At 44.9% G+C, this 24,076-nt stretch overlaps 1 protein-coding gene across 3 annotated transcripts; it reads right to left on the minus strand.

Moving 5' to 3' along the window:
- Positions 1–835: 835 nt before the first annotated feature.
- SLC45A1 (solute carrier family 45 member 1) lies at positions 836–15,464 on the minus strand. Of its 3 annotated transcripts, none has more exons than XM_030963997.1 (10): positions 15,299–15,464; positions 13,942–14,018; positions 11,413–11,818; positions 10,327–10,419; positions 9,657–9,881; positions 7,914–8,653; positions 6,604–6,757; positions 4,843–5,019; positions 4,005–4,210; positions 836–3,742 (listed from the first exon to the last, which is right to left on the minus strand). In XM_030963997.1, exons 1-10 carry the CDS (start codon positions 15,462–15,464, stop codon positions 3,461–3,463), a joined length of 2,526 nt encoding a protein of 841 aa, XP_030819857.1. In that variant the 3' UTR covers positions 836–3,460. The 3 variants fall into 3 exon arrangements, with proteins under 3 accessions (XP_030819857.1, XP_030819856.1, XP_030819855.1); XM_030963996.1 differs by having other exon boundaries at positions 11,413–11,825; positions 15,299–15,328; XM_030963995.1 differs by lacking the exon at positions 15,299–15,464 and adding an exon at positions 15,037–15,062 and having other exon boundaries at positions 3,451–3,742; positions 11,413–11,825.
- Positions 15,465–24,076: the final 8,612 nt, after the last annotated feature.

A 24,076-nucleotide genomic window follows, 5' to 3' on the forward strand; every position in this document is an offset into this window, starting at 1 on the left:
CTTTGGCCAGCTCCTCTGGTTTTGACTCCTGGCTGTGATTTACTGTAACAGAGCAGTGCAGTGGCTCAGGGCAGGCCTGGCGCAGACAGATGCAAATAGAAATGCAGCTGGTTTTCTGTTTACTTTCTCCAGAGAGGTTCTGGGGCTGTTTGTTCATTTAAAAGCAAAAGAGAAAGATTTCAGTCTCATGTAACTCACTCCCCCAGTCCCTCTTTGCAAGTCCTGCTATTTAATCCCATATTTGACTCTGTTCCAAGAGACAAGAAACCCACCCAAGTCTCTCCTACCTTAGATGGACCCCTGAGCTTTTGGGGTTTCCTTTGTCCAACACTTAAATGATTCTACAAATGTCAGGCAAAAACAAGTTTCCAGTGTTGCATCTCACTAAAGCTGTTGTGTAACCTCTGAGGGAGGGAGAACACATTAAGAAATTACACATTTTATTTTTTTAATAAAGTGTATCTCCTATGGAGTGCAAGGTGTTTAATTACTCGTTTGTAGAAAATAAATTGTCTAGAGAACACTTAAGTATTTCCCAATATGCCTTATATACACTAGATACATACTATATTTATATATATAAATTTTATTCTATTTTATTCTTGAAAAGATTTATTTTTCCAACCAAAGAACAGCAGAAGTTCTGAAATCATGAGGTTTTTCTGAGTGACAGAACAGAGGCTGAGTGAACTGCAGACATGCTGAAATGGTTACAGGTAGCTTGATTAGAAACATGTGAAAACCACTTAGGTCTTTTCTCCATCCCTCTCCCCATTTTCCCTGCTTCTGTACAAGTGTAATAAATACATTTACAAACATCACAAATAATTACCATGAAGCAACCTTTAATGATATGGACTTAATCAAAATTAACCTGAAAAACAGCACAGTGTAAAATCATTTTCCTGCCTAAACTCATGCATCTTTTTTTTAATCAGTAACTTGCAAATTTAGACAGAATATTTGAAGCCTTTGGATTCCAGAAGGGGAACATCACGTTGCAGCTCACAGTTCACCAGGGACCATATACAGTCATTTCTGTAAAATACAAAATGTCTGACAAAGGAAAAGAATCAGCAAGTAAGCAATGCCTCTTTTTGAAGTTATTTCTAAGGATTTGGTGCAACTTTTAACTCTGCATGATGACAGGCTCTTTTTTTTTTCCCAGACACCACTAGTATTGCTCAAAGCCCCAAATTAACACACACTGATGTTGACTTAGAAGTCCTACATAAATACATATGCAAAATAAAGTCCATATCCCATAAAATAAAAAAAAAATTTAATATAGAGTCCATTGGGCAAGGCATACAGGCATAGCAATAGTTTTATAACTACATAAATGTAGTTGATATTATTTACAGAGGGAAATGGAGACAAACATTATAATCAAATACATTGGTTTGTGAATTTTTTGAAGATTTTCACTTACAACAAAATGATCTGCAGCTCCAGCAACCTGGAAAAGTAAAGTGCTCACAATCCATTTAGTGCAATAAAGGCTGGCTACAAAACTTAAAGGAGAAAAAAAAGCTTTAAGAACTAATACCACATTAGTGGGACCAAACAAAAAATAAAATAATTTTTGAGTTTAAAAGTTTGAGAAGGAAGAGAAATTAAGATTACAAAGCAGACTAACAAGAAAAGAATAATTCTCCAAAGTCAAGTGTTTAGATTGTCAGAAGTGCCAAATGCCATTGTTTCCATGTTATTTGTCCCAGCTTTGTCCTGAACATTCTTGGGGACAGCTGTCCCATAATGAAGGGAATGGCACAGATATTCCTGCAGATGTGACACCATGTAAACCCAAAGAAAGAAATGAAAGATGAATGTACTCATGAGTCTGACAGCTAACAGGCCTTTATCTCTGAGTGCTTGACTTCATTTCAGCAGTATTCCTCTGTTTAAGTCAATACTTGCTTCTAAAATATAAAAATTGGGAGCAGATGATAAAAATGAGGGGTTTGTACAAGTTATGTATTATTCTTTCAGCACTGGATTACAGTAAGCCACAGCAACTCAAGATTACAGTTATTATTTCACCCTGGCATCATAGATCAGAATCAACTTAGTGAACAGTGAGGTACAACCCATTTAAAAGGAGTGACTCTCCAGAGAAAACCCTTCTTCTGGATCTAGGGACCAAGTATAATCTCTGCAGGGATGCCATGCACAGCACATGTGAACACAAAATGCCCACCAGCCTTGGCAGAACTTGGCTGCTCCCCAAGAACAGAGGCAGACTGACAGGGGCTTTACAAATAGTTTTATTAATGACTTAAAATTAACTCCTGGCCTTAACTAGAATTTGTAAAAATTCTCACACACCACCTTCTAAAATCAGAATAATTAAGAAATCTCTCATGTAATGAAACCCAAAGCTCTTTTACTGGTTTCACTGAGATGTGGAAGATGCAGCTGTAATTGACAAGCACTGAGCCACTGATCCCCAGACTTCAGAATGTCCCAAGATAAAATTGTATAAACAAGAATGATGTGATGCAGGCCTCCATTCAAATGATTTTTCTTATGAGTAAAGTTCTTGAGAGTAACCTTCTGCCCAAGGGAGGTTGATGGGAAAAGACCTTTCTCCCCAGAACTGGGTTATGGACAACTGCTGAATTGCATTATGGACAAATCCTCCTGCTAAGTCATCACAAACTCCTGTAGTCTTAATTAAACTCTAATGAGGAAGGGAATATGCACAATATTGGTAAACATCACCAAGGAGCACAGCCAGGACCCCCAGAGTGGGGTGTGGGAGCCAGGCCACAGTGCTGGCAGCCCACAGAGGTGTCTTGGAGCAGTTCTGCTGGTGGGAGCTCTGTGCACCCAGAATTAGTTTTATTAATGACTTAACTCCTGGCCTTAACTGACACCTGACAGGACTTACACCACCCAAGCAAGACCAGCTGCTCTCAGCCTTCCCAGAGTTTTGGAAAGCGCCCTCCAGAGCCAGGCCTCCCACAGGCAGAGGCTGCAGGCTGGAGCTGCAGCTCCCTCAGGAATCACCTCCGACCTTGGTGACCAGGGCTGCTCTGCCTGGCCGGGAGGTGGCACCTTCTGTCCCCAGAGTGGCACTGTCACCATTCCCACGGTGGCAATCTCTGCAGCAGTGCCTGCAGCCCAGCAGCGACTGAGGGAGCTTGCAGATCTCCTGCCCCATGCAGGACAATGCAGCCAGCCCGGGAGAGCAGCACCAGAGGCACGGAGGGCACGGCCCCAGGGCACACCCAGCCCCCTGTGCCACCTCGGGGAGGGACACGAGCAGTGCCAGGCACCGCTGCCTCACCCCTCACCTTCCCTCCGGCAGGGGAAAGCCCAGCAAAGCCAGCACAGACCTTTCTTTGCGTGTGCCAAGCCCCTGCTGCCGTCCCAGGGGGGCACAGCCCGTCCTGTCGCGATAGGGAGGCCGAGGGTGAGGCCAGGAGGCAGCAGAGGCCGTGGCAGCTCCTCCCGTTTATTGGTTCCTCGCCCGGGGCAGGAGCGGGCGCTGCTCCTCCACGGGCGGCAGCTCCTCGGGGGGCAGCAGCTCGTAGGTGACACAGAGGGACGAGAAGAGGCAGCCCAGGAAGGACACGAGGCTGGAGAAGTACATGGCACTGCTGGCACTGCCCACGGCCGCCGTCAGCGGCCCCATGGCCAGCGCCACGAGGATCTGCGCCAGGAAGTACTGACAGCTCAGCAGGGAGATGTCAACGCCCATGCCACGGCGAGTGCCCTCCGCCTGCGAGCCGACAAACTGCGGGGACACAGGACACAGTCAGGAGAGACACAGGCACAGAGCCAGGGGACACAGGCACAGAGTCAGGGGGTGTCACAGAGTCAGGGGGACACAGAGTCAGGGGGACACAGGCACAAAGTCAGGGAGTGTCCCCAGCCACAGAGTCGGGGGACACAGGCACAGAGTCAGGGTGTCACAGAGTTAGGGGGTGTCCCAGGGGACACAGGCACAGAGCCAGGGGTGTCCCGGGGCTCCCGGCCCCTCCCAGCCCGGGGCTCACCTCTCGGCTCTGGTAGTAGTCGCAGAGCAGCGAGTAGGGCAGCGTGCAGAGCGTGGCGAACAGGATGCCGTAGGTGGCGCACAGGGACAGCAGCACGTAGACGTTCCTGGAGAGCGTGGCCAGGCCCGTGCCCAGCCCAAAGGCCAAATATGCCACAAAGTACAGGGTCCGTGTGCTGAAGCGCTCCTCCAGCTTCTCCAGCACAGCTGCAAGGAAATGGGACAGCTTTGGGGTGACCTGCAGCCCTCCTCACTGCCACCCTTGCTTAGGCAGCCACATCTCAGTGGAACCTCTGAGGAATTGGTGGCTTGCACGGGAGTGCCAAGGACCCTTCCAAACCTGGCTTCCATGATGCAGCATTGCTGCCCTGTCTGCACAGAGGGCATGACAGAGCTGAGGCCTGGCACTGCCCCTGTCCCAGAGGGCTCAATGGGAGCTGCTGGGGGTGGGCAGGCAGAGGCATGACACACTGACACACATGACAAAGGGCTGGGGTGGCACATGACACCTGAGTGCTCTGCCTGGGTGGTGCTGCACCAGAACTGTGCCTATGGTGACTGCATGGATCTCTGCATTCCATGTACTTTGAAAATGCCACTTGTGAAAGGAACCACATCCTAAAAGAGATGTGTCTTCACTGGGTTGCTGATCTCGCCTGCTGTCAGTGCAGGCCAAGCTAAGCAGCAGAGGTAATGGGGTGATAAAGAACTCTGCTACAGCACTTGTGCCATTGGTGGGCTGTGTGCAACACAAACACTGGCCCACTTGTTGCAGAATCACCACTTTTAAGAAATACATCTTTTCACAAAGCAATAGTTCAGACAGCTGTACCAAGTACCTGAATAGAAAGCAGCACTGAATGCATAGATGCACATTCCCCAGCAGCCCATGGTGACCCCAGTGTTGTACTTCTGATACTCATCTGAGTTGTGAGGTGCTTTTGGGTTCCCTTGGAACACCACTTCTCCCATGAAGTCAGTATAAAAGAGTAACATCCCCTCAAATGAAAGCCACCCTGAAAGAAGAGAAAAGTAACTTATTAGGATTTCAGAACATCTGTTTCCCCTTGTAAGCTTACAGGGATGTTATCAGGTGTATTACAATCCCACCCCAGGACAGGTTGTACAAGCTGAGTGTTACATAACATCCAGCCACATTTATCTGAGCCCGCTGCTCCCCGTGCATAATGCTGCAATGTTTGTTAAAGACATTCAGGCTTTTAAAGACCAAGATTTACCATTTGAATTCCTAAGTGGAAACCTCGAGGCTGACTAAAGGCCACAAAATACTGGTTTAGCAAGACAGAAAATAGATGACAGCAGTCTGAGTTGCCTTCAGGTTCTGACAGGACACAGCACTCAGTTTAACAGTGGCTCATCCCATAGTAATTTCAGGTTGCTGTTATCCTCCCACGTAGGAATGGAAGGAGTGCTCCTTATGTCATGGTTGCAGGCTCCAGAGTGCCTCTGACACAGTTAAAAATTCTGCTCACAAATTGGCACCAAGGCCATTGATGTAGACAATCCCCTAATTCCTTTCACAGCCAATGAGTATTAATTACCTGGTCCCTTCTGTCCAATTTAGTGTAAACTGGAATGACCACAAGCCCTTCCTAAACACCAATCACACACTGGTTAAGAGTGAAGGTAATACTATACTGGTTACAGGCACTGCTGCAATGCCATTTTCCACACCTCCTCTTGGCCTGCTCTGGGACCCCTGGACATGAGCAAAGGGCGGAAAGTAAATGCCAGTCTCAGGGTGGAAGCGTGGAAATACAACAAATCTCATCTTTCTGCTTGGTGTGAACATTCCCCTTAAGATGTGCTGATTTAGGTTCTTGTTCCCTTTCTAGGAACACAGGCTTTACTGCTTTGCTGGGATGTTTTGGGTTTTTTTCCCTTTCTAATTGTTCTAAGAAGGTACCTCATTAGTATCTATATGGAAGAAATCAATTGTCTCTATTAGCAGCCATTGCAGCAATAGATAAAATACTGAAAAAGGTTCACCCAAGGTAGAGTCCTCCCTTGGGGCATTCACATTCTCTGAAAAAATCCCTTCACCCAGGATTTTTCTTCTGGGAAGCTGAGAAGCCTCAGAGAAAAAGGAAAACAATTCTTATCTCATTTGCTTCTCCTGTGTTTTGCTTGTGTAGAATGTGTTTGGAGATTGTTTACCCACAGGTGATTGTTTCATTGGATTCTGCTGTGAGTTGTTTTCACTCTTTGGCCAATTGGAGCCAAGCTGTGTCAGGACTCTGGAAAGAGTCACAAGTTTTCATTATTGTCTTTTTAGCATTCAGTGAGTATCTTTTCTGCATTCTTCAGTATAGTATAGTATAGTATAGATAAAGAATATATATATATTATACATTCTTTAATATAATATAGTATTATAAAGTAAATATAATATAGTATTATAAAGTAAATATAATATAGTATTATAATGTAAATAGAATAGAATAGAATATATAGTATTATAAAGTAGTAAATTAGCCTTCTCAGAACATGGAGTCAGATGCATCATTCCTGCCTTCATCAGGGGATGCCTTGCAAATACAATAGTCCCTGGAGAAGGCAAGAGGGTGCTTTGGGAGTACCTAGGAAGTGGTTGATGCAGAGGTTTCGAAGAGCCTTGGGCATGTGGCAGATGGTTGAGCACAGCAGCTTCACAGACAGGGGCTGCTCCGAGGCCTCGCCCGGTTCGTTCAGCTCGCTCTCGTACTTCACCCCGTTCAGCAGGATGTTGGCGACCTGCACCATGAGAACTGCCAGGTCAACAGCACAGCAAGGGAAGCACAAACATCCTTCAAGCAGATGGATGCAATATTGCACACCTATCTGATCATCTGAAAGTTAAACTCTGCTGCTGGAGTATGTTGACTTGGAGATTAAGAAGTGTATTAGAGTGGAACAAGTGACAATGGCAGCGCTGCACTGTAGCTTTCAGTGTGCTTGAACCAGCTCCTTCCCTTCACTAGGGGACTTGGTAACCACATTCAGATGCACAGGCACAGCAGGAATGCATCAATTCCACTGCATTTATAGCAGCTGTACCCACTTTCAGGTGAATGTGGATCCTGAAGTTTTAGAGACACTGAGGAAGAAGAGGATGAGTTTAATTGAAACACATTATCACTGCTTGCTAACCTCAATGCTCAACCTCAGTGTGCCCAGTATGTAAAATCCTGGCCCTAACAAAGTCTGCTCTCACAAACTGGGTCAAAAGTACAGCAACAACAAACAAAACAAACAAAAAACCACCACCCCCAAAAATTAAAATAAAATAAAAAATCCCCAAACCAAACAAAAAAAAAAATAACAGAGGACTGTTTACCTCATCCCAGATCATAAAAAAATGGGCCAGCATGCAGAGGTCTCAGACATTCCAAGTTATCACCAACAGTGGGAGGTGAGGTCAGAGTCTTATCCCTCAGTAAGGGAAAGCTCACCTCCCTGATGGAGCCAGATGTAATGACTGCCATAAGGAGAAGCTCATGGGAGAATCCTATCCCTGGCCCTATTTTGCAGGTCTTTCTGTGGAAAGGGAAGATACAGGCTCAATAAAAATGTGACCTTTTCTATGTTCATGTGGTAGCTCCCTTGGTAGTGAAGCAGGACTAAAAATACTGACCTAACTCTCACAAGTGGCCCAGTTAAGAGTGGGACATTCCCATGTCTCCCATCTTAACTAAGGCAGCTGACAGACTGTCAGCCATAATTCACACTCTACCCACTACTTTACTGATATAGAGCCATAGCAGGTGTGCTGTTCCTATAATGACTTTTATGAGGAAGCTGTCACAAGAAGTCTTTAATAAATAATTTATGCACCACATATTTAAAACTATATGAAGAGATTAATAACACTCATGCTTACACGGTCATATCATTGATTTCCTGCTCTTACCTGCTGGCTGAAGGTTACATTTCTTCTTCTGTTATTCTCTGGGCAGTGTCCTGTTACAGCATCTGGAATGGCCAAGGTCTGAGGTCTTTTCAAGATCCCTGATGACCGTGGCTTTATTGCATCCAGTGAGCCCACTCTCAGCACATCACTGTCACACCCTGATGTTAAGCTGCCTTCCCCTTGCTCCAGAATTCCATTTGCTCCATGGTAACAGCCATCAGGCACCCGAGGAAAGCTGACACTGACAGGCTGCCTGGACAAACTAGCTGGAAGTGTCATGTAACTATTATGCCCGCCTGTAAAACAGTCTATAAGCACACTGTCAATATTTGATGTCCCAAAGGATGATGCAAACTCATTAAGTCCTGTCAAAGAATTGTCTCTGCTGATAAAACTCCCGTATTTTGGCGTGAGTGGGCTCATGGGGGAAACAGGACTCGTAAAACTTGAATGTAAGTGAGCTGAGTTATGAGAAGCAGAGTTTTCATTTACATTGTCCTCAAAGAAGAAAGGTGGAGAAGGAGGGAGAGGAAGACTTGGACTTTTCATCACCTTTTTCTTCCTGTTAGAGGACTTTAAGGGCCTCTCTGGAATGCTAACTAGAGTCAGCACAGTAGCAATAGTCAGTACAATTGAGGTGAAGACATAGATGACACGAAGTTGCCCTCCTACAGCTTTTCCAAAACTGGTTTTATCCCAGTGTATTCCTCCAACAACATAACCAAAGCCACCTCCAAGACCTGGTGGAAAAACAGAGCTAAGATTATCTTCCCTATCCAGTCCCACAAGTCAGCAGCAGCACAGCATCACTTGTATAATGAATCATGAGTAGAATCTGACATTTCTGGTTTACTATTTGATCCCTTTTCACTTCAAATGCAGTAATAAACACAGCTGTGCCAAAAGGACAGTCTGCATGTACCAACATGGCACAGAAAGAGGGAGAAAGTGCTGTGAAAGTGATGATACAAATAATTTAAAATTATAATTTTTCTTTGCCAAGAACAAAACACCTTACCTTTAGCTATTTCAGTCCGTAAACAGAAGTGTCCACCAGCCTTGTGACAAGGCTCTGCAATCATTCAGCTAAGACTGTTTTCCTGAAAGTGAAAATCCATTTTCCTCATATGAGGAATGCAGATCTAACTAAGACAGATCCAATCACTTCAGAAGTGTAGCAAGCTCATTACTCAGCACTGTGTTGACAGTGTGCAAAACTGCCACTGTGTTACTACCGATGAACAGGGACGTTTTGAGAGCACCTTTGTCTCCATTCACATGGTTAAAGTCTTTCAACACTCTCCTGTCTTACTCACAAACACATTCAATAGTGTGGAACAGTCTCCTAGAACAGGGCAGCACAGCAATTGAAGATGACAGCAGTGAGGGATCAACAGCACCCAGTATGCACTTTTGCCTCCAACAAAGCAGCTACAAGACACATATTCCACACCTGCAGGAAGACAAACCTCCTCCCTCAAGGGATAATTTTGTTTCCATAGGTCTTACAAAATATGTGAGGGACCTTCAGATAAACAGCCCAAGACTGTATCTTGTTTGAATTGAGGTAATTACAAAAGCCTTTTGCAATAACTAATTTTTGTTATGGTTAATTAGTGATACCTCTCAGTATTTGGTCCTTATGCTTATTCAGGAAAAGACCAGTGTTTACACCCTGCTTTCTCCCAGCAGGGCTTGTTTACTCAGAGCTCACATCTCCCAGGAAGCACCAAGAAGACATACCTGCTAACAAAGCGTGGATGTTGAGGCCCCTGTCCTGATCCACTGGGCTGCACACATCCATCATGTAGGCATGGCTGGGATTGTCTGCTGAATCTGCACTGAAATCCATGAGGACAACACCACAGACTGTAAGGATGATCCCCCATTTGTGGTTATTCTCAGTGTCAGACAAGGCACTCCCTATATCTTTGCCATTCAGCATAAGTGAGAGCCCAAGCAATGCTCCTGGGAACAAAACCAAAACAAAATCAGTCACTGTTTGTCAGCAAGCCTGCAGAGCTCCAGACTCCAAAAGCATCATTCTACCTGCACAGCCTTGCAGCAAGCACTATTGCTCTTGTTCATATCAATGCAGCCTGGAAAATTAGTGTGGCTTACAGGACACACATAATCCTTTTCCACTATTCAAGCTTAACAAATGTCTAGAGTTTACTTTGGCCAAAAACATCCACATTCTTGACCCTCAAAACATCCTGTCAGACTCTGAGAAGTTTTTGTGTGTGGATCTCCAGCTGCCAAAGCATCAGCTGTGTCACTCACCATCTTCTTCAGACCCACAACACCCAACACCTCAGGAGCATTTTGTTCAGCTGAGTGCCACAAGGGGTGTCACAGAAGAGAGATGCACAATGTTTTTAAGTGTTATGCCCATCATTTCTAAAAGACACACCTACTGCTAAAACCAGAATGAAAGGTCTTCTCCTCCCAAATCTTGATGTGCATCTGTCACTCCAGGCTCCCAGCAAAGGCTGTAGCAAAAACCCTAGAAAAAAAGGAATCACCAATGGACAGGATTCTTCTACAAGCCTGTTTCACAGAGGAGTTAAAACAGGCATGCCCTAAAAGGCAGTTAAGGCAGAATACCACAGGGCAGTGACATCCCCAGTCACCCAGGGACACACACAGCACAGTGCCTGGCATTGCCCAGGACAGGGACTCAGAATGTGCTGCTGCTCACTGCAGGGCACTTCACTCTGCATCAGCAACACAGAGTTTCACACCAGGTGAAGACTCAGAGTACAAGTTACACATTCTTAAACACTCCACTCCTTACAAGCTATCTCATTTATCCCATATTAGATGCGAGATCCCCTGCAGGATTAGCTGGAAAACAGCAGGAAGCAAATATGCAAGTAGGAAAGATGCCTGTATTAATCTGTGCCAGCCTGTTAGGAGGGGCCTGTCTCTTCTTCCACAGCACATGTTGTGAGTACAAGGACAGGCAGAACAAAATTTTCCAGTGGTATCCATAGTAATGGATTCACTCCCAGCCTTGCCTCTGTGCTAAGGCAAGTAATTCAATGCCTGCATGACCAGTGGTCAATGGTCTTTCATCATTGGAACAACTCATTTGTTTCAGAAAGTTAAACAGGAGAAGGCAATCCCACTCTGCTCTTTTTCACACACCCTTGAAAACTGCCTCTGTATGCTTTTTTTCATGGGGACATAAATGGATACACTGATCTTCTTATGCTTGTTTTCAAGTACAGGAACAGAGCAACCAAAGGTTACCCTCACACAACTTTTAAGAGGTTGAGAAGCTATTAAAAGAACAGATATTTTGAGCACGTTTGTCTTATTTCAGGCAGGACACGGCAAGAATTGTCCTCCTATTTGTTTGTCTGAAATTTTGGTTAGTACTTCTTAACCTTGAGAGAGAATCCTCATGAACAGCTGAGGTACTGCAAACAAAGAATTAAAAAAAAAACCATAGTGGAAAAACTAAGAGGGAAGAAATAGCACCACGAAAAGTTACCTAATATAGGGCTGATGAACCACACCATTCCATACAGCTGGTCTGGAAGCCCCATCTGGAGCAGCACAGGGGTAACATAGGCTGTTTCCATGGCATAGCTGAATTCAAGCCCAAAGAGAATGCACCCATTGAAAAGGAGTTCCAGGAAAGACCTTTGAGGCTGGAGATCCCCAAAGTCAACCAGGTCCATGGGACAGGGAGTGTTGGGTGGGGGTGGAGGTGAGGGCCGGATGTGTTTCCTCCTCTTTGGGTGTCTCTTGAAGTTGTTGGCCCGGTGGCTGATGTGCCGTGTGGGCAGCCCAGAGTAGCCTGGGGCTGATGATCTCCAGACCTCCTGAGAGGCCACACCTGACAGGAGCGCAGCATCGCTGACAGGGCTTGGTGCAGATGGTGGAATCATCGTGGCAAGGGGTCTGGAAGACAAATAGCTCAGAACAAAATGGCTGAGGTAACCAAAACTTTGCTGTCACAGACATATTTTATGAAAAATCCTTTCGTTAAGATCTTTTCAGCTTCTCCATGTTTTGCTACTTTAAAATGTGATTTAAAAAATTGTTTACCCAGCATGTAAAATTGTTTTTACTTGATAACCAATAACAACCACCTGTGTCGAAACTGTAAACAGTCACAAAATTTTATTATCATTCCTTTCTTTTCTTTACTAACTTTCTAATAAAATCCTTTCTTCTATTCTTTTAATATAGTTTTAATATATCATTTTAATATAACATATATCATAAAGTAATAAATCAACCTTCTAAAACATAAAGTCAAAATTCTCATCTCTTCCCTCATCCTAAAACCCCTACAAACACCACCACACTTTGCTTAATTTTTTTGACTGAAGTTCAAGTCATTTCTCAATATTTCACATATTAAGTATGGCCTTTGTGTTAGTTACAACCTCTTCTTTCCATCTCTTGATGGAAGGTGTTTGTGCTTTATGGGCACATCTCCTGCATCTTTGCAGAATGAAACTCCAGAGATGCTGTCTAGGTTACCTAAGTATTTGCCTACCATCACAGGGGATTAGGATTGAAATATTTAAAACAATTAACAGTCACACTTCCCAGAAGTTCCCATTGGGTCAGCAAAGGGTCTACATTTATGTAGAATTCACTTGAGTTAAACTCGCTCAAGCTAAAAAAACAAATCATCTCAGTCTATGTTTACAATAATGCAAAGCTGTGGCCTGGCAGCAAATTCCAGACCCCTGCTGCAACATGAAATCACTTTGGCAAGAAATTCTTTTGCTACTGATCCTAGGACTCCTGCTGCCTATGCAGAGGCCAAGGCTTAATGCAACACCTTTTTCTCAATGACCAAGTTTGGTTTTATTCCTATTTCCATTCCTGAATTCAGCAGAGATATCTCCATTGCAAGGAGGGGGTCTGATCCTTAGGAAGTGAATCATGAGAAGATTCATACCCCACAAGCCACCCTCAAAACTGCTACTCTTCTTTCAGTGCTTAATGGTTCCCAAGTGCTGAATAGGCTCCTTGGATCTCATCAGAGCCACTCCTGTAGCCAAAGCCTGCACAGTGTGGTGGGTAAAACAGCCAAATGGTTTCCAAAATAGCACATCAGAGAGATGCCAACGGATCTGCTGCATAAACGAACCACATGTGATTTCTTGATTCTTTTTGCCAGAAATGGAAACAGCTCATGAGTGAAGTCTGACCTTTTCCTTATGCCTCCTTGCCCAAAAGCTGCTGCTGCACAAGAACAGCTCCTCATCATCCCATCCCTCTTCACCAAACCCTCACAACTGCACACTAGTGAGTAAAACAAGTCTCTTACACTTTTGATTACACTTCCCCTGGGGAAAAAACTCCCAGCTCTTCTACTCTTTGGCTGGACAGCACTCCCCTAAATCTCATGTTTTCTGCTTCTTCATCTGGCACCTTTCATGCACTGCTCTTCCTTCCTGTAGCCCTTAGGCTACACAAAGCCACAATTTATTGTACATCCCCAACTATTACCAAAAGCAGAACCCCAGAAGCCCAGGTTTACCATCACACTAACCCAAGAAGTGTTAAGCATGGGGGATGATGCCTACACAGACCAATCCTCAGCTCCTTGCAGGGATCAGAGACACTGCACAATACAAAACTGACTGCCCAGCACCTCACAGGAGATTGCAGCTGGAGTAACCTGAGTGCATTTGGGGGCCAAAGAGGATAAGGAAGGATGAGAGTGAGAAGGCATCTATTGAAATATTGCTAACATTGTATCAAGGGTTTCCTTGACTGATTCTCCTCAGAAGAAGTGTATATCATGCAAGAGAGAAGAACAGGCAATTCATAATCCCAGCTGCACATCTTGACAACCCACATCTCACAGCACCAACAGCAAGCTGCATCTTGCTGGGAAAGCTCATTAGCCACAAAGTCCCATACAAGGACCAGCAGAAAGAGAAGTGTACAGAGACTTTGTGAAGATGTCTGCACCACTGTTCCCCTTGACACTGTTTCTCCAAATTACTGAGAACTTCTTATGACCCATGTCTCTCACAAGCAGAGTACTTACTTTGCAAAGTACCTTTATCAGCCTCCAGGAAAAAGCAATATCCTCACAATGAGAATTTGTTAAAAATGAGGAGATACCTGAAAGAAGACATAATGAAAACCCAATCAGATTCATGACAGTTGCTCTAACAACCCTTTCACAGAGCCGTGACAAAGAAGATGAGCTAGCAGCCCCCTTCACTACTATTATACCTTGCCATTGGCACAGAGGGTGTTATCTCCTTATCTCCATCTATTAGTTTTTATTTCATACTAGATCCTCCTTTATCTCTTTTACTGTGTATTGCAAAGTGACTGCATTCCAAGTCCTAAGTGGCAATGTTTTAGTGATATAAGGAAAGATCCCCCCACATGCATGGCTCAAAAATACACGTGGTGACCTGCAATTAATGGAAACGAAAGGCTATTATTGACAGCATGTCAATGGTCCAGCAGAAAATCATTGTAAAACTATGAACTGAGCCTATATCCTCAATCCCCCCATCTTCCTCAACTTACTGGCAGTTCACAGGAAGACATCTCAAACCTGCCCTCGGGTAAATCTGATGATTTGTTGTGATCTGGTGATCACAGCAGCGGCAAGGCAGGAAACCTCTCCCTCAGTGTGGCTGCTAGCCCTCAGTGTCAATAGTTATTTGGGATTTTTCACACTCCACATCTGTTATAGCAACACTTGCACATCACAGTGGAAGGCGATGCTGGCTATGCCGGCTGCTATCCACACAAACGCGAGTGCTCGGGCAATGTGGTCCGCCCTCACCGCTCCTCCTGCCACCGCTACGCCGAAAATAACTCTACTTCTCTGGCAAATCTGGTTCCGATTTTTCTGCGTCGGCTACCGAGGGTTCCCAAAACCCCACAGTCATCGGCGCGGCGGGGGAAGGCCGGCCCTGACCCTGGTGCTGACCCGGCCGCCGCCTGCCCATCCTTTGTGCCGGCCGGGCAGGAGCCGCGCCGGCAGCGCCGCGCCACCGCCACCGCCACCGCCCCGGCCCGGGCCGGCCCTCACGGCCCCTCACGGCCCCTCACGGCCCTCACGGCCCCGGGCCTCGCGTCCGCCCCCCGCGCCCCCGGCCCGGCCCGGCCGCCGCCTCACCTGCCCGCCCGGCCCGCACTGCGCCGCGCCGTGACGCCACCGGCCCCGCCCCGCGTTCTCCGCCGGCACCGGCAGCGGCCGCCCCCGCGGGAGCCCCGGGCCCGCGCGCTCCGCCCGCCCGCCCGGCACCGCCCGAGCGCCCCGGGCCCGCGCTGCTCCCGCCCGCCCGCACCGGCACCGCCCCCGCGGAGAACCCCGAGGCTGCGGCGGGGTCGGGAGGGCCCGGTGGGAGAAGGCGCCCCCCGTTCGCGGCAGCACCTACCGCTCCGTGCGGCAGCGCTCGGTGCCGCCGCTCCCGCCCCGCGCAGATGCGGCTGCCGGGCGCTCATTCCCAAATTGGCACCGGTGGGGCGGATCGTGATAGTAGGATTTTTAGCGGGTACAGAGATATTTTTTGATAGGCCTGTAGAGCAGATGCCGTAAAACATGATGCACTTCTCTATTTAAGTCTTCCCCTTCCTAGGCTAAAGAAATTAGGCAATTTTATTTTATAGTGCCATAATTTGGGTTTGTGTTTCAAATTTCCTCACGTTTGCAAACAAAGATGTAATGATGTAGTGCAGTTTGCGCTACTTTTAAAATAAAACTTAAATTTCAGAGCCTTAATCATTAAGCATTCTTAATTTTATCTTCAGAGTTTACCATAACACTGCAAGAATCCCTAGTATATATTAGTATTTAGGTCTTGTAGAATTTGTTGTAGCAAATAAATCAGTAGTCATAGTAGGAATAAAAGGTATTTGTCTGTATAAAAACAGCTCTAATTCATGCAATAGAGGGTGCAATCACATTTGGAAAAGATGCCAAAGAGCACTGTCTGAGGCAAATAGGGTTCAGCTAGGGGACAAGCTCATATAGAACCTGACAAGAAATTGTGAGAAATTGGGATAATCTTGCAGCACACAAGGACAGGCACAAGAGATCATTGCACATTCTTATTCCACAAATTTCTTGCCACCTGATCTGTGGTTTTCAAGTTTTTAACATCAGTTTGGCCATGATATTGGTCCAGTATTCTTCATTAGTGTTTATGTAATTAAACAGCAGTGTAAGAGACCTGTGTACAACACTTAGGGTTATTGATTCACAGCATGACATTCGCAGGGCAGAAAGGGGTTTGTACTTGTCTCAAAGAAAAGTGGGACTGAGTTCCTCACCTATCCTCAAATGTTCTTCCTCAAAAACCACAACCCAAACAGCATGTCTGCAGTCCCAGAAAAACTCTTCCCTTCGCTGCTTTCTAACACAGGGCTCTCTGCAAGCATCTCATTGCTAAGCTGACCCTAAGGTATGTGCCTGATTGTGCCAGAATAGGTGAAACTGAGCAAGAAATTTGTCATGCACTGGCATTGTTGCACTGTTGTTGTCAACAATTTGATATAGTTCACCTTTTCATCTCCTTCTCCCCTGTGAAAATACTCATGCAAGATAAACTAAACAGAGATGAGAGAGTCAATCCAATGTCATAGACGTCATATTTGAGTAATGGAATAATCTCAAAAATACACCTATTTGTCCCAAACAACATGTGTTCCATGCCAGACACCATGGCAGGCTTCTATTGAGGATGCTGCAGGTTCCCCATTTTGACATACACTCTATCCCCAGTCCTCCTGGCAGATTTGAAACTATTTTGGTGCTGAGATGTCCCTCACCTGTCTGTGCTCAGCTTTTTCTTTTGCCTCCCCAGACATGAAGCTTCTGGGTCTCCACCAACCCAGCCTTGCCACGTGCCACTCCTCAGTGCTGGTGACAAGGCTGTGGCCACAACAGGATGCTGTGTCTGCACCCAGGTCTCATCCACAATATCCACAATATTCACTACTCCACTTGCTGCCTATTGAGAGAACAAACTGGTTTTAGAAGCCACATTCATAACAAACAGATTAAAATCATTGCAGTTGCTCTGGGAGAAAGCAATCACATTCCCATTCAAAACCACAGGTTGACAGCATCCCTTTATTTACCTGCCTCCAGTGTCACAGCCACTGGAAAGAGCCTTCATGCTCTGAGCAGAAAAGGAGAAAAACAAAGAGAAAGAGGGGGAAAAAAAAGAAGATTAAGAAGATTTGAAACCCTAAGGATGAAGGACAGGAACAGAAGTAGGTGCAGCCAGGTGGCACAGCTGGTGAGAGAATGTGAGCAGGCAGGTCTGCTGCCAGAATGATCAGACAAGGGGGGGCAAGAGGCAGCAGTGCTGGGAGAAGCCATTGCCATCAGAGGTAGTTGTGGGATCACCAGCTACTTCTCATGCAGCTTCTGGTGCTCAGGGACAGCGACATGGGCTGGACATGGTGTCACACACCCACAGTTGTTGAAGACCCAGGCTTAGCCACCCCTGCAGTGACCACAACTGAGAATACAGCACAACCCCTGCTCCCTCCAGCCTCGGTCCAACCACCACCCATGTGCTAGAGCTCTGCAAACACTGGGAAGATGAAAACAGTATTTAAGAGTCCCATTCCTTGTCATGAGGATGGCTTTTTGTTCCACCTGGCCATGGAGAGTGGGTTATGTCATTAATGCTGGCAGGCAGTCATGGCCATTTTATACAATGATTTTTCATCTTAAATGTATTTGAGACATTAAACTCATGCTTATTCCATGGTCAATTAAATAAAATTGTCTGCTCTAAACTTACACAGATTAACTCTTATACCATTTAGCACAGTGTGTCCACTTGGGGACAGTGGGACAAATAACTCTAGACCTTCCCAGGGTAAGAACAAAGGAGAGAACAAAAGCAATTCCTGCTGTGCTTTCATTTATTAGCATCCTTTGGGCTTTAGACAAAACAGAAACCACAAATCTCCTCTCTTCTGTGAGTTTGCACATAAATTGCTGTTGAAATGTAAAGTTACTCATTTACTTTGTACTAGTTTAACCCATCAGCGTTCAAAAGAGCAGCTTTTGGTGGTGAATACCTACTGCTATGAATCTGCACTGTTCCTTCCTAACTTCTCTGGGTGCAAGATGGTTTGCATTCACTAAACACTTTTGTTAAGTCCTTCCACAAAGCAGCTTCTAACAGCATATTCATCTCTGCTCATTTACAGCTTGATGTTAGGCTCAGTGTTTCATTTGCCAGCAGGCCTCATTATTTGCTTTGCTCAGATCAGACCATTCCTCTGTTTCTTAGAAACCTCTCTTACAATCCCCATAATCCTTTCCTCTGAAGCAGACATTAGCTCCAGTCGAGTGAAATTCTGTGCAAGACACGAACAGAGAGTAAGTTGTTCTGTTGAAGAGCAGGGTTTCAGTTCTGTGGTGTTGGGTGTTTCTTTTTCTCCTTTTGCCTTAAAATTAATTTAAAACATCTTTCAGTTCAGTTCAGTGGATCTCTGATGTCATTCTGTGATCCATCTGGAACTAGCAGCTTCTTTTCCAAACATGACTTGATGTTTTGAGGGGGAGAGACACAAAGTCTTTAGCAGACTCACCATGGAAGTTGTTTGGTGCTTGGGGGCTGCTGCTTTAGAACACCCAAAGGCCACATGAATGCTGGAGCAAAGATTAATCTGTGCTCAATGACTCAAGGAAGAAGAGGCCTGATGAGTTACCAAGTTTTTGTGTCTGCAGAGGGACCTGTGCATACACTTGTGTTTTGATATTGGCCAAGCACCCACAAAAGTAATTCACTCTCTTCTGCTATGTTGAGAAGAGGAAAGGAAAAATAATTAATCAAGGACTTATGAGTTGAGATAAGAATAGAGAGAAAAATAATCTAAGGGCAAAACAGACTCAAATTTAAAGGTATACGGTGTCCTGTTGTTGGTTCCCACTGGTGTTACACAGATGAATACAAGTGTTCCTCATACAGGCTGGCATGTCCTCTGAATCCCAGCTATACCTGCTCCTTCCACAGTCCACTTTTCCAGATCATTTCCAGAGCCAATCCCAGCTTGCCTTCTTCCTTTCAACTCTCCCTGCACATCTTTTCCAGGCAGATGAGAGCTTTTGTTAAATCCAAATGAAACTCTGCTTTCCACAACATTTATGCTACCAGTTGAAGAACAAAATTTATATTTCTCTATATGCCCAGTCATGCCACAGAGGTCTATGGCCTATAGTATTGAACACAGTACAAATAGAGCGTAGGACAGAAAAAAACAAGCAAGTTCAAACAAGGTGAGATGCATCTCAATTATATGTTCTTAATGCTTATATGGTAAGATGAGCTTACCACGTAAATTACACCGCCCCAGCATCCCTCACCTGCCAACTGAGTAGGAGTAAAGCAGTTGGTGGGCAGCTAATACAATGTAAGAACATAAAGAAACTTTGTATGTGCCAGTCTGCACAACACCTCCATATCTGGCCCTCAGCACATTGTCATATGACTTTAATAGCCCAGATAAATCAGTTCCTGAACCGAACTCCTACGCTGCCTATATTAATGGATGCAGTTAAGCACTTAAAAAGACACTTGAATTTTTATTTTGAAAAAGGAAAAACACAACCAAAAATCCATACCTAAAGCACCACCAGAAATAAGAACCAGCACTTCACTGCAGAATGAAAAGCAATGCTAACAGCACTGACCTGTTGTCAATTCATTGAGAAAATAAATTCAACATAGTGAATTACTGTAGAGTATATGAACATCAGTATTTAATATTCAGGAAAATTTCATTAATGCCACACTTCACCTAAACCATTCAAGTGTTGTGCAGTGTCAGCTGAACAGTTTTTCTTCCAGTGGTTTGTACTTGATTTGACTCAGACATTTCCACAACAGCAGCACATACATTCACTCCTTTGCTGCCCAGAGTTTTCTGCAGACTGCTCAACAAACACTTCTATTTACTTCTGCAGAACAAACCAGTGCTGCCCTCAGATTAATATGAGGACGTTTATGCAGCTCCTGCCCTCATCAGCCACCCCTTCAATGGCTACTCTCTCACCGACAATGAAAACCCAACACCGTTCAGAGAATTAGTCACTAGAGGGCACTTAGAGAACCCAGAAGATTGAGAATGTGCTTGGGATCAGAAGGACGCGACAATTTAAAGAGTCCAAATGATGAAATTTGCATTTACTTCCTAAGCAAACTCCTGCGACCAATATTTTAAGATACAAAACCAGGAAAATAATTATATTTCAGATTATGACCTTCATCATATTTTGTCTTTCCATCAACTGAATTAAAGAAGGCTGGGGAAAAACTCTCCTCTGAGGCAACACACAGACTCGGCTACACTGGCCATGCACTTCTAGAGAAATGTTGAACAAAAGTGTTAATTGCTGGCATGTAAGATACAAATCATGTGAGATAGTGGCTGCTGAGTGCAGCTTCAGGGAAAGAGGTGCAGGAACACACAAACCAGTGTGGCAAACTCGCTGAAATACAGCATTTCATTTCCCTGCAGTGCCTCAAATTGACTATGCATTTCACAAGAGACAAGGATGTGATTATGCCCCAGAGGCCCTGCAGATTTTATTCTGTATGTGACAAACCACTGGAAGGTGACAAGTGCTATGTCAGGAAAGCAGGAGCAAGAATCCGGGATGGTGGAACTTGCAGTCACCCAGAGCGAGCAGAGTTTGTATATATTTGAGCCCTAAACTTAATTCTCATTTAAAGATATAGTATAAATAAAGACTACTCTCATCCCTGCTGTGTTACCTAATCAGCTCAACTCTGCCTCTTGTATTAATTGTAAGCTGTAGCTTTCAGTCCAGTACATCCTGTCTTTAGTAAGATTAAAATTTTCTTGCCTACCAAGAGTCCTTTTTCTGTATGCTTCTGATCTTCTGCTAGAGAGAAAAGCAAAATTCATAATCAGTGAGCTCTGCAAAACCTCAAATCATTGCTTTTGTGAAGGCCAAGTGCAGGGCAGCACAAGGAAGGGTTGGGCCACTGCTGTGCAGGGAGAAGTGGTGAAGTGAGCACAGGTCACAGCACCTGGCCATGGGTGAGGGTGGTGACCAGTGACCCTGACAGGTCTGTCACACACTGCCAAAGCATTCCTGCACTGTCTGTGTTCTCTAGCAGGGGCTTGGGCTGGCCCAGGGCCCAGATGCAGGTGGGGCACTCAGAACCCACAGAAAAAAGCAGAATGGCACTGAGTGGTACTTGGTGGACAGGAAGGCCGAAGGTGTGCCTGCCTCTTGCTAAGTATTCATTAAACTCTGATTTATAAATTGGCTCTGTACCTTGTCTAAATTGACTTTGGAAGCCTATGGGAAATACTGCCCCACTTCCCTGTGTTTGTTTGCCACAGGGGAAATGAGAAACCACTGGGTCCCTGAGGCTAATTACTTTCTTCAAAACCCAGCACTGCTGTGTTTCTGACTCAGCTGCAGCATTCAATTTTCTGCTGAGATTGTATCTCTATCGCATTACAGGATAAGTTGCAATAGCACCTGACGTTAATTGCAGTGCACAGACTGCTCCCTTCTCTCCTTTACACCAGTTATCAAGAAAAACAGGAAAGTCCACTTCTGCTGGTTTTAATTTAGCCTCTTCCACCCATACAGAGTGCCTGTCAGACAGGAGAGGCAGGGGCTGCCATCCTCTTTCTGCCTGAAAATACCTAACAACAAGGTAGAGAGCAGCTGGATGTCTGCAGGTAGATGTCTACATTCCATCCCAAACAATCAGATACTTCATGGAGACAGAGATGCTGGGATGCATGACAGCCACAGGGTGTAAACAGATACAGACCTGCACCATCATATTTCCTGGACTGCCCCAAAGCCAGGCAGCCTTCCTTGTGTCTTGCATGCACTGAAAGCAGAGAAAAGGACGGAGATGAAGTAACAGAAAAAGCACATCCCTAGGCTGGTCTCGAAGCTTGTCAGTCTCTTTCAGGGCCTATGCCTGCCTAAAACACCAAAGCAACCTTTAAACACACCAGAATCCAAACCACAGAAACAAGTAGGGGCATTCTGACTGGACAAGAGTATATGGCTCAGCAAATTGTCCTGTGGGAACTAAATCTGAGAACATTTGTTGGGTCATGAGTAAAATTTACCTTTTCCTGGGGCACAGTGAAAGAGATGAGGGGGTTTAACATCTTATCATTATTTTGTTTCCCTCCTAAATGTCCACCTCTGACAGTGGCATTCTAGCACTAACCATGTATCAATATAAATGTTTGTTTCTGACAAGTCATTTGCTAGCCTGTCATTTGCCAGCCTATCACTTCCTACCCCCCTTCTGCCAGCAGCAACCAGGATTTCTGTCATTTTCAAGTGTTAACCAGCATTGGCAGCTCCCACTTGCTTGGCATCATATGTACATAGAAGAATGATAAGGATGTAACATGTGCCACACTTTCAGTGCAGATTGAATGAACAGTTTGAGGAGAAAATTAATTGATTGGTCTACAATTGGTTGGAAAACAATGCCTCTGGGACTAGCACTGGGGGCTTTGGATATTTTGGAGTGAGATGCTTCAAGCCCAGCCTCCCACCAAAACAACAGGAGGGCAGCCATCAGGCAGTAGTGCTGTTTCCAGCAGTGGCTGCTGCTGCTCACAAATCTGCCTTTTCCTTCTACTGCTGTAAATAATCTATTCCCCTTGCCATGCAATTTGCTGAGTGTTTTCAGGTGAGTCTGAGTGCTGTAAGCATCTCCTCTCTTCTGATTTCTTACCCGTTAGTTAAAGGCCCTTTCCCTGTTTGGCAGCCCATTATTTTGTACTCTTTCCCATCAGCAGTAATAAAATTGCTCTGACTAGAGTCCAACTTCCAACATGATGTTTCCAACCTGGAGTTGCTCTGGGATTTGCCTTCATTCTCTTAGGACAAAGGAGGTTAAAAAAAATAGGAGAGGAACAGAACATTCTGTCAAATAAACATTTGCTAATGCTCTTGAGCAAGAGAAATAGAACAGGTAGCAAACAGATTAACTATCTGCTACAGCAAATAAACAGCAGCAAAGGTGACCTGGGCACTCTTTGGATGGTATTTCTGCATTAAGCCTGATACTCTGATATATTAATTGGTCTCTCCAACGAGAGCCATGACCTTTATATACAAAATTGGAGATCAGAGGCTGACAACCTTCCCATGCACAGGGGGCAAATTCCAACCTCCCACAGCTGGTTTTTTTTTTTCTTAATCAAAAATCCAAGTGCACCAGGAGACTTGCTTAAGTGATCAGGTTACATGGAGGCAATAAAATGGGAGAACTTATTGATCAAAGATAAAGTGAACATCCCAAGGTACTCAAATATAGGCTCATTTATGTTGCAAGTATCAAATAGATGTCTTCACTGAGAGTTCCAGAGATCAGATTTCACAATTGAAGGACAGAGATGAAAATTAGTATATTTATACAAGTAGACTTTTGTCACTATTTTGTCTCTGGGCAAGTTGGATAGGAGATAAACAGGTTTGATAAAAGTGTCTTGCTGCAGCTTTTGCACAGCTTCTCAAGCCACCCACTTGCCTAAAGAGAAACATTGCCACCAAATCTAGTCCATGAACCACAGTCAGGCCATACCTTTTACTTTCCATGGATCAAAATAAAGCCTAGAGAGCCAGTTCTCACATACAGGAGCATGTAGTGTTAACATAATATTGGTGCTGGGAACTTTGTGCACACATTTTCCTCAACAGAAGAGATGACCAGGGTTAGTCTCTCCCTCAGCTTTAAAGCATTCTGGACAACAGAGTCTAGATCTCTCCTCAGAATTAATTTCCCTTGAGAATTTCAAAAGGGCAGAAACATATAGACACTGTGGACAGGTGTGCTTTTTACCATTATCAATTTTGTAGCTAAAACAACAATCTGTGTACTGGTAGCTCTGGACAGGGAGCAGGATCTAGAATTCTGATGTGCTTTCATTACATGTGTCACTCCCAGAATTGCCAAGCTGGACAGCTGGAAAAGCCAAACATCCATCAATATTCTCAGAAAACAGATGCATTTTAGATTGCCTCTACTTGTCACACCAAATGGATCTTCACTAAGACAATCATTATCTCTGTTACTCTTCTCCAAAATGGAATTTGCTTCCATTTGCAATTCTGTATAAACCCATCAACACTCTCTAACTTTTCTCACCCCTTCATGGATACTTACAGGTGC

This window comes from Camarhynchus parvulus, chromosome 21 (genome assembly GCF_901933205.1).
Source record: "Camarhynchus parvulus chromosome 21, STF_HiC, whole genome shotgun sequence".
Classification (NCBI taxonomy): domain Eukaryota; kingdom Metazoa; phylum Chordata; class Aves; order Passeriformes; family Thraupidae; genus Camarhynchus; species Camarhynchus parvulus.

What these genes read in the sequence shown, in the direction of transcription:
- SLC45A1 (XM_030963997.1), bottom strand. Translation starts at nt 15,464, where the DNA reads ATGTTTTACGGCATCTGCTCTACAGGCCTATCAAAAAATATCTCTGTA. An exon ending in GTTCATCAGCCCTATATTAG is followed by an intron (nt 10,420 to 11,412) that starts GTAACTTTTCGT and finishes CTTTTTTTCTAG; the next exon opens with GGTTTTTGCTACAGCCTTTG. An exon ending in ACTACTACCAGAGCCGAGAG is followed by an intron (nt 3,743 to 4,004) that starts GTGAGCCCCGGG and finishes GTGTCCCCGCAG; the next exon opens with TTTGTCGGCTCGCAGGCGGA.